General features: G+C 36.5%; 1 protein-coding gene across 3 annotated transcripts in view; it reads left to right on the top strand.

Annotated features, from left to right (window-relative positions):
• UTRN (utrophin) overlaps positions 1–13,916 on the top strand; it is a 4,744,936-nt gene that overhangs the window by 2,537,988 nt on the left and 2,193,032 nt on the right. For all 3 annotated transcript variants that reach the window (XM_044069601.1, XM_044069592.1, XM_044069610.1), the window contains 2 exons: positions 571–720; positions 12,253–12,337. In XM_044069601.1, coding sequence (XP_043925536.1) covers positions 571–720; positions 12,253–12,337 — 235 coding nt within the window. The remainder of the gene's footprint in view (positions 1–570; positions 721–12,252; positions 12,338–13,916) is intronic.

Genomic DNA, 13,916 nt, shown 5'->3' with positions numbered 1-13,916 from the left:
AAAAAATAAAAGCATTCAGGTTAGGGTACAAGAGCATTTTCTGGCGTCGTCTTTTGATTTGTAGGTTTGCAGCACCAAAAAGCAACAGGTATTAAAGCTTACACTACTTTTAACATTCTAGCTGCCTGCTGATGGCCTCAGCAGGAGAGGCAGCCTCACAACCCATGGGTACATCTGACCATTTTTACAGTCTAACTTGAAGACATTCAGCCACCTGTAGCTTTGTCCCAGGCATCTTGTAAATGTCCTCCAGCAGTGATTCTCCTGTTCCAACATTTCCATTTATGGTGGGTACTCTCATGTGTTTTTTTTCTTTTCTCTTTGTAAAGTGGGTTTATTCGTGGCCTGAAGGAGCACACCAGGTTATTTGAGACCATAACAAGAATGCAGAAGGATTGTTATACTACACTGAAGTGAAGTCACAACCCACAGTGCTTGACATGTACACAAATAAAATGCATTTAACTTCTCCTGTGTAACAGTTTGACTTTGCTTGAGAATTTTAATGGTACCCATGCAGTGTATTTGAATATTACTTGCCTACTATTGAAACTTTTTTACTTCTTTCAGGCTTATGCAGAAGATGTGAGAGTACAGAATGACAAACTGAGCTGGCTCAACAGGACAATGCCTGAAGTTGTTTCAGATCGCAGCCTTAGTCTTCAAGGCAGGGAGAATATTTCTGCTAGGTTAAGGGCAGCCAATCTGAGCTGGAATAAGGTATGAACTGTAGAACATTTTTCATACTGTCATTACTTTTTTTTGTTTGTTTGTTTGTTTGCACTAAGGGTGTGTGAAGAATTTTCAACTTGATTGAAAAAGCTGATCATGTGGGTATCGTGGTCCAGCAGGTTTTCAGTTTTTTTTAAATCCTTTGTTTTATACTGATCTTTATTGGCCTTATAAACTTCCTTTTATAACACCATATCCAATGGCACTCCATTTTTGCCCACAGTATCCCTTATGATGCTTGTTTATTCTGTGAATTGGGTTTCCAATGTCTGCATTAGCCAAGACAGGAATGGCAAGATGAGCGATTTTCTGCAGAGAACAGCCAACTAATCATGTCTGTGTTTAGTCTGATCAAAGGCTAAATGCCTTTGTTGTATACGTTTGTGCTAGGCATGAGGGCTTCCTTCCTCACCCTGCAGAGCTACGACTCAGCCACCAGATTCGGAGCCTGAACTGCTGTTTCAGTCCATGTCACTGTCTACTCAGTGTGACCAAAGTCTGCACTAACAGTACGTTATTGAGGAAACATAAAAACGCATGCTTCACTATAATGGTTTATGTTCATGCTTGTTTGCTTTCCTGAAGTGCAGAGAGTTTTGTGCTAGGGAAGTAAGAAGCATCAGATGGAGCATAGTCCTTAGGAGTTTATGTATACCTGCCAGCTTATAGAAATGGAAAATAACAGTATTGAAAGTGAGTAGATAAATTGTGATGGTGGACAGTAGTATTAGCAACAGAAGCTGAGCTGGAGATGGTATTGCAAAGATCTCTATAGAGTACTTTCTAGAGTATCTTCATCAAAACTCTTTGTTGGAAAGAGAGAGAGAGAAGCCAATGAGGTGCTTTATCTATGTATGTATGAATTATGTTAACTGGATACGTGAACTAGTCCTTGGACCCTTTATAGCCGCACTTAGAGCACCAAGGCAGTAGTACATAAAGTAAATAATATAACAAGGGTGTGTATGGTTTGTCATAGAATATCAATATTTATGACTATCTGATATATAGTTAAGCTTTGTAGTTAAGTAATATCAATGGGATGTTAGAAGTAAACAGTCAATGAATTGAAGCACTGTTTATAAAATGTGCTGTACTGTGGGCATACTGCTGAATTTTATAATTATATTAGCAGGAGATAATTTTGTGAGTTTATTTTGACACTTGTTTAAAATCATTACGTCTTAAGTTGCTACATGTTCACCTACATACATAGAAAAAAAATAAACCTTTATATGTCACCATTATTACCAGTGTGCTTATGTTTTCTTTTAAACAATTTTCATTCACTCCAACTTTGCATAAATTGCTTAATTCCTTCCTTCCATTAAAGCTCACTCCTCTCCTCTTGAACATTGTTATGCATGCAGTGTTCCCACAGATTCCATTATTTCTGTGAAATTTGTTCATTCCCCTTTCTAAATATTCCACCACTGTTTCATTTATTTGCTGCACAATATTAAATTATCTCATTATAGTTGGTTTAGCTTTTGAGTTCCATTTTCTAGTAATTGCTTTTTTTGCCCACCAGTAGTATTAAATATAAGATCTTAATCAATCTAAGCAATTCAGATCCAGTATTCCAGCAATCAAGTCATTTCCATATTTTATCATTACCCCTTGCCCCCTCCAACATTTCTGTTAAAAGTACTGTGTAGGTCATTTTTAAAATATGCCAACTCGTTGCGTTTCTAAAAAAACATATTCTCAGTTCCTTTCTGTCTTTCCCATCACATCTCCAACATTTCAGGTGTATGCAGGGAAATTTTGGTAGATGTGTACTTGGAATATAAATATTCCTCTGCAGACACTTGCATTCTAATTTCCTAATCATTCTGGACTTCTTTTGCATACTTTGGAACATGGTAGAGTTAGTTTAATTTTCATTTCTATTCTCTCTTCCCAGACTTTTTGTAACATCCTCCTGACTGATTCTTGTAGTTATTATGCAATATTTAATGTGACCTACTAAGCATCTTTTTAAAAGAACCTTTTGTTCCAGACTCAACAACAAAAAAATTTACAAAACCCATGCCTTCATTTAGTACTTCCCTATCCCTTTCTCTTTGCCTATACTCTATGATCAATCCCTGATAGGGAAAGCCATTTCTGATCTGCAGTCCAGATGTCTGCTTAGCCGTATCACATCCCATTTCCTTTCCCTCCTGAATTATTTGCTCCCAATTCCTTCGTTCCTCTGCCATTTTCCTTAAGTATTAAGTAAAGTTAAGATTATTTTCTGTGTATATGCTGCAAACATCCCTTTTGGTGAAATCTCCATTCTCCCTTCTTCCACTTACTTAGTTGTTTTTATATTGCAGAAAATGTTCTGTTTTGTGTGGTTGTTACCATTCTCCTTAAGGACTTGGCATCCAAAGTCCTACTTTGTCTTTATCTCCCAACCCCACACAATTTCATCTTCTTCCTTTTCCACTTTGAGTTATACCCTTCCACTTTACTTTTGCATATGTTTTAAATATGCAGCTTTAAAGTACCCCTTCAAATAAGGTAACTTAAACCACCTTGCTGTATTGGAAGAATAAATGTATCCCTCTTAACTTTTGTTCTTTCACCATCCCATATAAATTCCTTCAACTGTTTGCCATTCACAACTTCTCCAGATGATAAAAATAGACTCTACCTGTACATAAGACTGAAGGGAATACAGACCTTTTCATTGCTTATAACTTGCTATCCAAATCTATAATCAAGGACTTCCAGTCTCTGTTTTTGTATTATCTTTTGTTTAATTTCTTCTCACAAACCCTCATCTACCACAGCAAGATTCTTTTTAATCCGTGCACCTAAATATTTCATGTTATGTTCCCAAAAAATATGAGTATTGTTGCACAGTTTAATGCATTGCTGCATAGTGTACCTTTATTGCTTTTGTTTTATATTCATTTATTTTATGTCCTTAAAAGACCCCAAACTATCTGTGTTCTCCAGCACATCATGTCCCTTTCTGGAGATTTCAGCTGCAAAATATCTACAAATAAGGTTAGCTTTCCTTGATTACCATACCAGTTGTAATTTTGAATTTGTGAATCCCTTACTTTCTTTGCTAACTACAGAAAGTATAAAAAAAAAAGACTAAACTGGAGACCAGTGCTCAGAGCTAGGAACGCCAACTAAAATAATGTAAAAGCACTGTAGGGATGCAGGAGAACCACCGACACAGCAAGCTTGTCTAAAAATGTCTAGAAACTTTAATAATGTTACAAAAACAAAAAAAACAAAACGCTTAACTTTATCACTGCATTTTTCATCCCTACAACTGGGACTTCCTCAGATCCAGTTACAAATCCCATACCTCCCTTCCTTTTAAAACACATCCAATTAAAATTACTCAGTAATTCAATTAACTACCTACAAAAACTTAGTGGTTCTTTTATTACAGAAATGTATAAAGCAAATAAAAATAGGAAAGATAAGTCCCTGCCTGGTTTCTCTATTCAGACGCAGCTCATAAGAGAAAGGCCCCTACCACCTTGGTTTTTGACTCTGACCTTACGTAATATCCCTCTTTAACTTAATTCTAAATTCTGTCAGAGCCTGGCAGATGCTACTTTTGTCTACTCATAAAATCCCAGCTGACTTTGTCATATACTTTCTTTACATCAAGACTCAACAGCAGTGCCAGTGTTTTTTTTAAACTCTGCTTCCCTCTGGATCATCATTGTTCTGTTAATGTTATCAGATGCTTGCCTGTCTATCATGAAACCACACTGATCAGTAGTTATCAAACTTAGTGAATTTTTCCATTCATGGGCTAAAATCAAAATGGGTCTGTATTATTCTGGATTTCAGGTCGTCTCGTTCAATAGTACAACTGTTGTTGCTTTCTTTCTTGGAAGGCAAAAGTAACAGTAATACTGCTACTTCCTTCCAAGATGTCTGAATCACCTCTTTGTTTTGGTGTGCAAAGCCTTCCAGATCTTGGTCATCTCTTTCTAATTTCTGAATTTCCACAGTAATACACCTCTCTTACTGTGTTAGTGATTTATTGTTGATCCTCATCTTTGTTTTACTTTGGAGTAGTTAAGTCTTTTATAAATGTTTCTGTCTATACCTTTTCTTCATGTTTTATTGAAATTTCATGGAATTTCTGAAATATCTCTCATACCTCCATAGGATATTTGGTTATTTTTCTTGGCATAGACTGCCTGTTTGGCTACAGCTATTTTTGCTTTCTATTGTCTAAGTTTTTGTGATTTTTTTTTTTTTGCACTCTAGAGTTGCTCTCAAAAAGTAGGTGTTTAACAGAAATCTGTCTAAATTCATGTATACTGGTCAGCTATTCCCTTATTCCTTCAGCACACTGTAATTGCTCATGTTCTACTAGATCTCCCACTTCTGCAATATTTTAACCTTTTTCAACTCCTCTATGTAATTCGTATTACTTTTATCCCACATATCTTTCTCTGTCTTACTTCTACCTGCTTTTAAAATCAATTTTCATGTATTTCCACTCAGTATCCCTTCTGAAGTATGTCTTTCTTCCACAATAACTTTCAAATCATACTCCTTTTACATCATTACCCTGCATAATTAGTTTAGTTCTTATTAGACCATGATATGATTTAGCTATTGAATATGTCTCAAAGCTTTCAATTAAATACACATGGTCCTGTTAAATATAATTTCTATCCAGTAGATCCCAGTTATTGTATTTTGGGGAATAATATGTAAATTCTACCAAGTTCCTGTTACTGAATTCACATCTTTAGTATCAGATTTTCTCATGTGTTTCTTCAGAGCTACAACCCTTCTTGCTATATTTTTCCATGTAGGTCCCAACAATACAGCTTTACATTTGGAAATCTGGTTCCAGTCATGACCACAAATAATAATCTCTGCTGAAAGCGTATTATTTCTCCCAAAATCCTACTAAATTTGATAGCACTAATTGTAGTTGGAGTGGAAGTGCATGCCTGCATATTCCTCCTTCCCTGGCAGTATCACAAATCTGCCATTATTCTTTTTTTCCTGTTCTGTCACTACTAGGAGCCCTCTTACAATCAGTTTTGCTACTCTCTATAATTCCGCTGAATTGTCCCCCTGACAGCCTTTCTTTATTAAATTCATTCATTGTATGTAGTTGCTTGGTTTCATCTGTTTAAACCCAAGTCAATTTTCCAAACTTTTTGCTTCAATAAAACACTCAAGAAACAAATTAAATACATAAAAAATCATTGTATTCATAGCAGACACATTACACTGTACACTTTCCATAAAGAAGGCTACCTCTCCAAATAAGACAAGTTGCTTCAAATTGACTGCTGCACCCACATATATTGCATCTCTGAAAGTTAAAATTAAATATGCTAAAGCATGTTTGCATCGGTTCTTCCAGATGGAGAGAGCAACTTGCATGCTTTTTACGTAAGCAAACCAACTCATTAAAATACCTCTGATTGTGGTTAGATGAGTGACTAACATTACATACCTGTATTGAGGAAATCAAGGGCAAAAGTTAACTCTCTTCTCTACTGGGCTAGGAAAATCTTACCCTGTCTATCAACCCTGACCATGGCAGCCATAAGCAAAGGAGTCCTTCTGGCACAACTCAAATATGTACTTAACCATAATAGTCACAGCCTCTAAGAAAAACTTCTTCATACTACATACTATCAGAACCAAAATTTGTTACGCTATCAATATCCAAACGATTCCCAGTGTGGCAGAGAGTAGACTACTTGGCTTTCTAATCTTCAGATTTCTCCAGCCTAACTCATTCCTACAACTAGCTGCCAGACTTTTTTACCAAACACACTTTACAACCTTAGACAATTCTCCGTAACAACCCACCTGCTCCACTTGCCACAAACCAGACAACATTACACAGACCACTTTTTTCCTTCCTTGCCTCTACACTATAGGAATCTCTCCCCATCTAAAGGAACTATAGTCCCTCTTCCCCACCTTCAGAACTGAACTTAAAAAAAGATCCTCCATACCATATCAAACTGTATTTATCACACAGAAAGCCACATCAACTAAGGTCATCTCAACCTCTTGCCTTTCTCTCTCTCTTTCTCTCTCTCTCAAATACTAACCTTCTTAACTCCACCTCCTCTGCTCTGATTCTCATTGCCCCACATCTTTTCCACCATGATGTAAGGCTGAAGTATAGTCCTGTGCAATTGTAAAATGTACATCTCTGTCATAATTGTTGCTACATCTATTAATAGCTAACATACATTTTGGCTATATATTTTACTTTCTTTTCTGTTTGATATGTACAGCTTACTGCCTCTCTCTTCCATTTTTTTCTTCTTTGTGAATTATTTCACCCAGACAGTACATGCAAATGTTCAGTTCTGATCAATGTACTATCCCAGTAAACAAATGTAAAATAAAATAAACAGCATTCATACTTCAGCAAAAGTACATTGGCTAACCTTAAAGAAACTAAGTTGTACAATGTTATATTTAATGCTTTAAGGTGCTAAGACTGAAACATGCATGTGTAGTTTTTCACTTCTCACACTTAACTTTTTTTACACTCTCTCTTCACTGAGCTACTTACTATTTTCCCTTTAATAGTTAATTACATTAAAACTAGTTAATTACATTGTATTTCATAGATTTCACCCAGCAAATATTCTTTCACTGCGTTATTTGCCAATATCCTTTTAAAAGGTAATCACATTTTACTTGGCATATTTCAGAGCACACTGTTCAGACATCTCATGATTAATTACTTGCAGATGCAGGCTGCTTGTCTTCTGCCAAAGGCAGGTTCTAGTGGAAAACTCTAGCTAATTAATTTACAAGAAAAAAACTACAATTGATCAGTTTTTCTTAATTGTTTTTCTTTTTGTAGTTATGCTGAAAGGAGAACATTGCTTAACTTAAACTCAGAAAATTAAACTAGACAATTTTCTGTATGTTATGATCAGTATCCATTTACATTCTTCACTCCTCTCAGCAGCCAAAGATCACAGTGTTATATTATCTATAATTTGCCTTTTTCCCAGCCTTTCTTATCTTGTTACAGTGTAAAACCTTGGTTATATTACAACTTTCTTACATTAATATCAATATCTTTTTCAACTGTCACAATTTGTCCAAGTGGAAGAGATTTTCTGTCTGGTGCCTTTCTTGTAACTAGGAATAATTTTCTGTGGGATCACTCTGGTTCTCTCTCATTTGTGTGAATTTCTCCATGCTGGGTTTAGCTCACCTCGCCTTTCAGCTGTTTTGGTTTGTCTGCCATTGACTCCTCTTCTTGTTTCTACTGGATTTGATGCCAAACAATTTCTTGAAGGTGTTTTTCGTATCAGGCCTTCCAGGAAGCCTATTCCACCCTCCTGGAACCTTAATTTGTACTTGAGAGGTTGACTCGCGCTCCTTTTGAGCCTGCAGCTTCGTTTTCCTTGCAACATTGTACTTAGACGGTTTGTTTGGCCATTACGTCAGCTAAGAGAATCTCTGAACTGCAGGCTCTTTTGGCTGTTCCTCCTCTGTTTTCTTTTTCCATAGGGACAGAGGATGTCTCTTCATACTAATCCTTTTTTCTGCCAAGGTGGTTAATGAATTGTATTTTAATCTATTAATTTGCCCTTCTTTTTTAGCTCTCCACAGTCTGCTAGTGAGAAGATTCTTCACATTCAGATGTTTGGTCAAGATAGGGCTCTTTGCAAATCTGAGCAAGTTTTTGTTTTCTTTCTTTCCAGGTCTCTAGTTTTGGCTGCTTCTCAGCAATCTGTATCCTCTTGGATTTCTTAAGGCCATTTTTTTATTTTCATTGTAAATGTCTTTCTATCTCTGTTAATGCTTATTCTTCTAGAGCTGTTGCTTCCTGTGGTGCTTTTCTTTTCAAAGGATTGGACACCAATTCCAGTATTTGAAGTTGCTATTTGGACTTCTGTTCATGCCTTCACTAAGCATCACAAGTTGGATGTTGTTCCCAAAGCAAGGGCTGGCTTTGCCAGAGCTATTCTGCAAGAGTTTCTAGAGGGTTGTTTATGCCTTCTCTTCCCAAGTTTCCTCTTGAACTTTTGTGTTCTCCCTTATGTAAAGACTGCTGCAACAGTGATATGGAAGGACATAGTACAGTGGTGTAAAACCTTATCATAAAAGTACAGTGGTGTAAAACCTTATCATAAAAGTAGATGTCCTTCCCTTCAGTGTTGCAGTATTTGCTCCCTCCCTCTTCCCCCTCCGGCTGTGCTTTCTTCCTGGCTTGGAATATTTTTCCTCTTTCTTTTTCTGGATGCACATGTTCCTCCCAGTTCCTAGAAATATTTGTTCCTCCTGGGGCTTTTCATTTCTGAGGTATGTACATCCATGCATCACATTTATGCCCTGCACTTTGAGAGGGAAGCATACATGTGATGTATGTCATCTGTATTTTCCTAAGGCTTTGGTATATTGGTTGGATGTTGGGTTGCCCTTGGCAGAGATTTCTTTATGTAAAGAACACTGCAAGGGTGAAGAGAACATCATCTAATGTTGTGGTAAGATTTTACACAATAGTACTTGTCCAACTTGCTCATTAAATTCACTTTGTTGCTAGTCATCGTCTTAATCATCTTGATCTCCTGATACTGGTCTGTAGTTCAAGTTTAGGGTAGTCCTGTTTTTTCTTTTAGCTCCTGGCTTTTTTACTGTCACTCAGGTGTTTTCCTTTGGAACAATGAAAATTATTTTTCTTATTGTTCAGAAAATTGAGAAGTAGTGTACTCTTCATCTTGCTTGACTCGCTCTTAGCTGGTTAAACTTCATTTACTCCACAGCCTATTCTGCATCAAAAAATGTGTTTGATCCTCCAGGAAGTAAATATTGCGAAGTCAGTTGAAAACAGCTTGAATCCCACACCTGCCTGTCGACTTAACCTGATTGCCAGAATAATCATAATTCTCTTCTGTTTGGTGTGAAGTAGATAATTGTCTTCCATGTGCACTCTGCCATCTGCACCCACTGCCTGTTGATTATCAGCCCTGTCACAGCCAAACAGATTCCCCATCACTGGGCAAGGGTCAAACAGGAGGGCCATCTTTTAGACAACCATCAAGAATGGTTTGAGTAATTTTCTTTTTCTCCTGAGCCTAGTAGCACACACCGGTTGAAGCATATTCAGACAGTATTTCCTTTATTACATTCACTGATTTCTGTAATTTTATCACCTCATCCAAATGGATACTTCTTTTAATTTTTTTTTTCTTTGATTTTGTATATTATTCCCATATGTCACATAACTGAGGTGGTGCACTGATTGTAGTGGATTAATTACAGGCACGTCACAGGTGAATAAGGTCACATAAGAAATGACAGTCATGTATACAAATGCAAGTAAGTGCAAAAATCATAATTATATATTTTTCCCAGCCAGAGCTTTTTCTGCTTTTCTGGTTCATTTTCTTTCTTTTTTTTTTCAAATTCCTTCTTTGCTTCTTTATTAATGCTCTGGAAGTGTAATTACTTGTCAGTGACAGAACTGTACCCAAATTGATAACTTGTACTTGATTTTTTAATAATTTCTTGACTTTTTTCACCCAAAGACAGCTCTAATCCAACATGTTACTCAATCAGTCACTGCCTTAGAAATCTGCCATATTGTCTGTCTTATTCAGCTACTAAGCATTATAGCCTGGACATCCACTAAGGGCTTAGGGTGCTGTTTGGAAAAGGAGTCTTGAGGTCTACCCCCTGTTCTCCCTACCCCTCTGTCCTAAACTAACTCAGAAGTTTCCGAACTAGATAATAAATTTACAGCATAAAGTTTCTGATAAAGGTAAACTTTCATATATACATAAAATTATCAGACAAGAAACTTTTTACAATGTAGATTCATACTGGAATTATTTCACCTCTATTAATGGGGACCCACCAACTCAACAAGATAAACAATATATATTGGAATCTGCTTATAGAACTACATCTTCCATTGTCTGGAGACTTTATACATGGAAAATTTTACATAGATCTTTTTATACACCTTTGATGATGAATAAAATTAATAATAAAGATAATCTATGTAAGAGATGTAATGTAGAAATTAATGCTGACTGGGCTCATATGTTTTATGACTGTATGAAGTTGAAAGAATACTGGAAGTCAATTAATGAATTTTTGCAGGCTCTTTTTACAGATAATTTCATTATTTCTAAGTCTCTTATATTATTCAACACACCTGTACCTCAATGTGTTAAAAAGATTAAGCTTCCCTTGTTATGGTCTATCCTAGCAGTGGCTAGGAAAATAATAACTAGAAATTGGATTTCAGATACACCTCCTTCGTTCAATGAATTTAAAAACTGTTATGAATATAATGTGTCATATGGAAATAAGCACAATTAGAATGAGAACAACTAGAAAAACATCACATTTTATTGTATGGGATAATTTACAAAATTTGTTAAAAAAATTCTAATTTCAATAGCACAGTATTTTAGTTTAATTAATTGATCTGATTGTAGTGGATGTCATTGTAAATACTTTAGTTGTTTTGTTGAATATTATAATAATACCTATTTTTAATTATTTGTATAAAATTGTTATGATATTTCTCTTATATGTTAAAACAATAAACTTGTTTTGAAAAAAAAAAAAAAACAAAAAAAAAAGAAGTTTCCTAACTGGTTAAAGGACCTGATGGCAGAGATTGCTGTAAACAATGTAGATTATATTATGTGGGAAACATTCAATATCTCTTAATCTTTGAACATCAGTCAGCTTTTTTGCAACCCCCTCACTTTGCCATCCCCAGGAGGAGTTACTGGAGTTGATTTTTTTCAACCTTCTGTTACTGTTTGGTTTCTCTCATCACTGGAATCTGTCTATGAAGAATTAGTGAAAATGGCATCTAGCACCTCTCATAACCCTTCAGCAACAGCTGAGTTTTGATGAGAAGGCTAGCTGGAAGTCATAGGAAAAAAGAAAGTCATAGTCTCTGAATGCCATCTGAAAAATAATTAAAAAATGTGTATATATATATATATATATATATATATATATATATATATATATATATATATATAGTGTAGGTTTTTAAATAATCCCCTTTATGAAGAGATCTACCATACATGCAGTCTTTTGACAGTATCTCAAACAATAGATCTCACCTCCCATCCACTGTTTGGATTTTTTTCTTCTTTTGATCTTTCTTCTTCAACGCTTCTTTCTGTTGGAAAAGAACCAAAATATAAATGGGCTCCTCCTCCAGAGTTACCTCACAACTAAGGACAGAGGTGTGTGTTTGGAGAGGGCTCTTTAGGGTAAACTGAAAGCTGTGCCAGGACAGACCTTCTGCTGGAGAGATATGAATGAATAATTTATAACCTGCTTGGGTCGGTGTTTCTTCATTATCTGGAGTTTCTTTTGGCTTCCTATTGAGCTTGAAATGACAGTAGGCACAAGGACTGTTTTTTTTTTATGTTTTGTGTCTAAATACATATTTGTTAGTAAGTGTACTGCAGTTACATTTTTTGCTACACATTCTGCAGCTGTGATGAGTAAGATACTAACCTGTTCCCATTTTATCTTTTTTTCTGTGTACCTTGTATTATGTAGGTGACCAGAGAGTTGCCTGAGAGAATAAAGGAACATGAAATGAGTCTTCATAATTATAATCTAGCGACACCTGTTAAACCATATGGTAAGTGGTGTTTGAAAAGTTTAATTATTGTTGTAATTGGGGATTGTTTGTCAATGAAAGTAGAGGGGTAGAGCCATGGTTGTCAGCTAGGAGATCTGAATCTGAGTATTCAGCTTGTAACTAGAGGGCATGGCTGGGAGGGGATGGACTGAGTGACTACTGCCAGCTCTCTTTCTGTTGGCAGGACTGGCCTTTAGTCAACTGGTACCCTGGGCAAAAAGTCTCCACAGTGCCCCCCAACACCATCCTATGCCCCCATCCTGGACTGTCTACACCATTCAGATTACTGAAGAAGCATCCCTGCTAGAGTAGCACCCTAGGCGGCCTCTTAGTTGGCTTATGCTTAAGGCCAGCTATGTCTGTTGTAGGAAAGTTGTGGGGTTTTGCCCCCATTGAGGCATCCTCTAATAGATGCCAAGATTCATTATGTCCATAGTACAGTGAGTGATTGATGACTGAGTCCTTATTAATGGGAATATTGTGAGGCAAACATACTGTCTTTGCATGCTCACTGACTTGAGGAGTTCTCACCTATACAAAAATTCCATGTCATTAATATAAAACAAAATTGTCCTGGACACTACATGATAGCTCCTGCCATTTGAAGAGGAAGTACAAAAGGTCTGTAATGGAGGCAAGGGCCCCCTAAAATGTTAAATAAAAAGGAAGTACCACAGAATGGTTGGAATCTTTGAAAGCGAGTAAACGTGCTCAGCAACAAGTCTGTTAACCTTGCTGCCTAGTAACACTTGATGCATAGTTTATTTCCTGGCTCATTGCATAATTTTGGAGTTTGCATATCCTTCCTTTGTCTACCTGAGGTTTTTCTGTGGATTTCTGCTTCCCCCATTATTCCAACAACATATCAAAAGGTGAACTTTGCTATCTGATGACTGCATCCATCATAGAAGTGTATATGGTGCAAGTGTTTTTGCATCTTTTGATGATTGATGTCCCATCTAGAATTGTTTCCATGACTTGCTGATATAAGCTGCGACTCCTCACAGCCCTGAAACAGAATTAATCATGTATCGGAAAATGAATGAATAGGGCTCAGCTGGTTACTTTTTAAACACCTTTCAGCTGGGAACTCAATGCAAGAGAGCCTTTACCCGGCGTCACTTGACAGGACAGTGTTTTGCATGGGAATAGATGTGGTACATGACCTTTCTCTGAGGTTCAGTTCTTGCTTGCTGACATCTAGCATACTGTCATTCTGAAGTGTAAGAATATATGAGGCAGTGATGCAGAGCTTTGACTTTCTGACCAGTTGTGATTTAGTGAGGTTTGTTTCATGGAGTATGTGCTGATGTGCATGTCCATTTGCTTACCTTTAAAGCACAGTTTCTTCACACAAACATTTTAGTATAAAAGTTGTGAGATGGTTTGCTCTTAGGGAAAGCCATTAATAAATAAATAATTAAAATGCATCTGAGTGCACAGTGCACCCCATTAGGTTAGTAGATTAAACTAACTAGTGAAACAAAATCGGAAGTAAAAAACACAAAACTGCCACCAAAGCTTTAGAACTCACTTGTCCTGCACAAAACAGATCCAGAATAAAAAGCAAAACACCAGG

This window comes from Protopterus annectens, chromosome 1.part0 (assembly GCF_019279795.1).
Source record: "Protopterus annectens isolate FY-2018-M chromosome 1.part0, PAN1.0, whole genome shotgun sequence".
Taxonomy (NCBI): domain Eukaryota; kingdom Metazoa; phylum Chordata; order Ceratodontiformes; family Protopteridae; genus Protopterus; species Protopterus annectens.
This window is presented reverse-complemented; position numbering and strand designations above follow the sequence as displayed.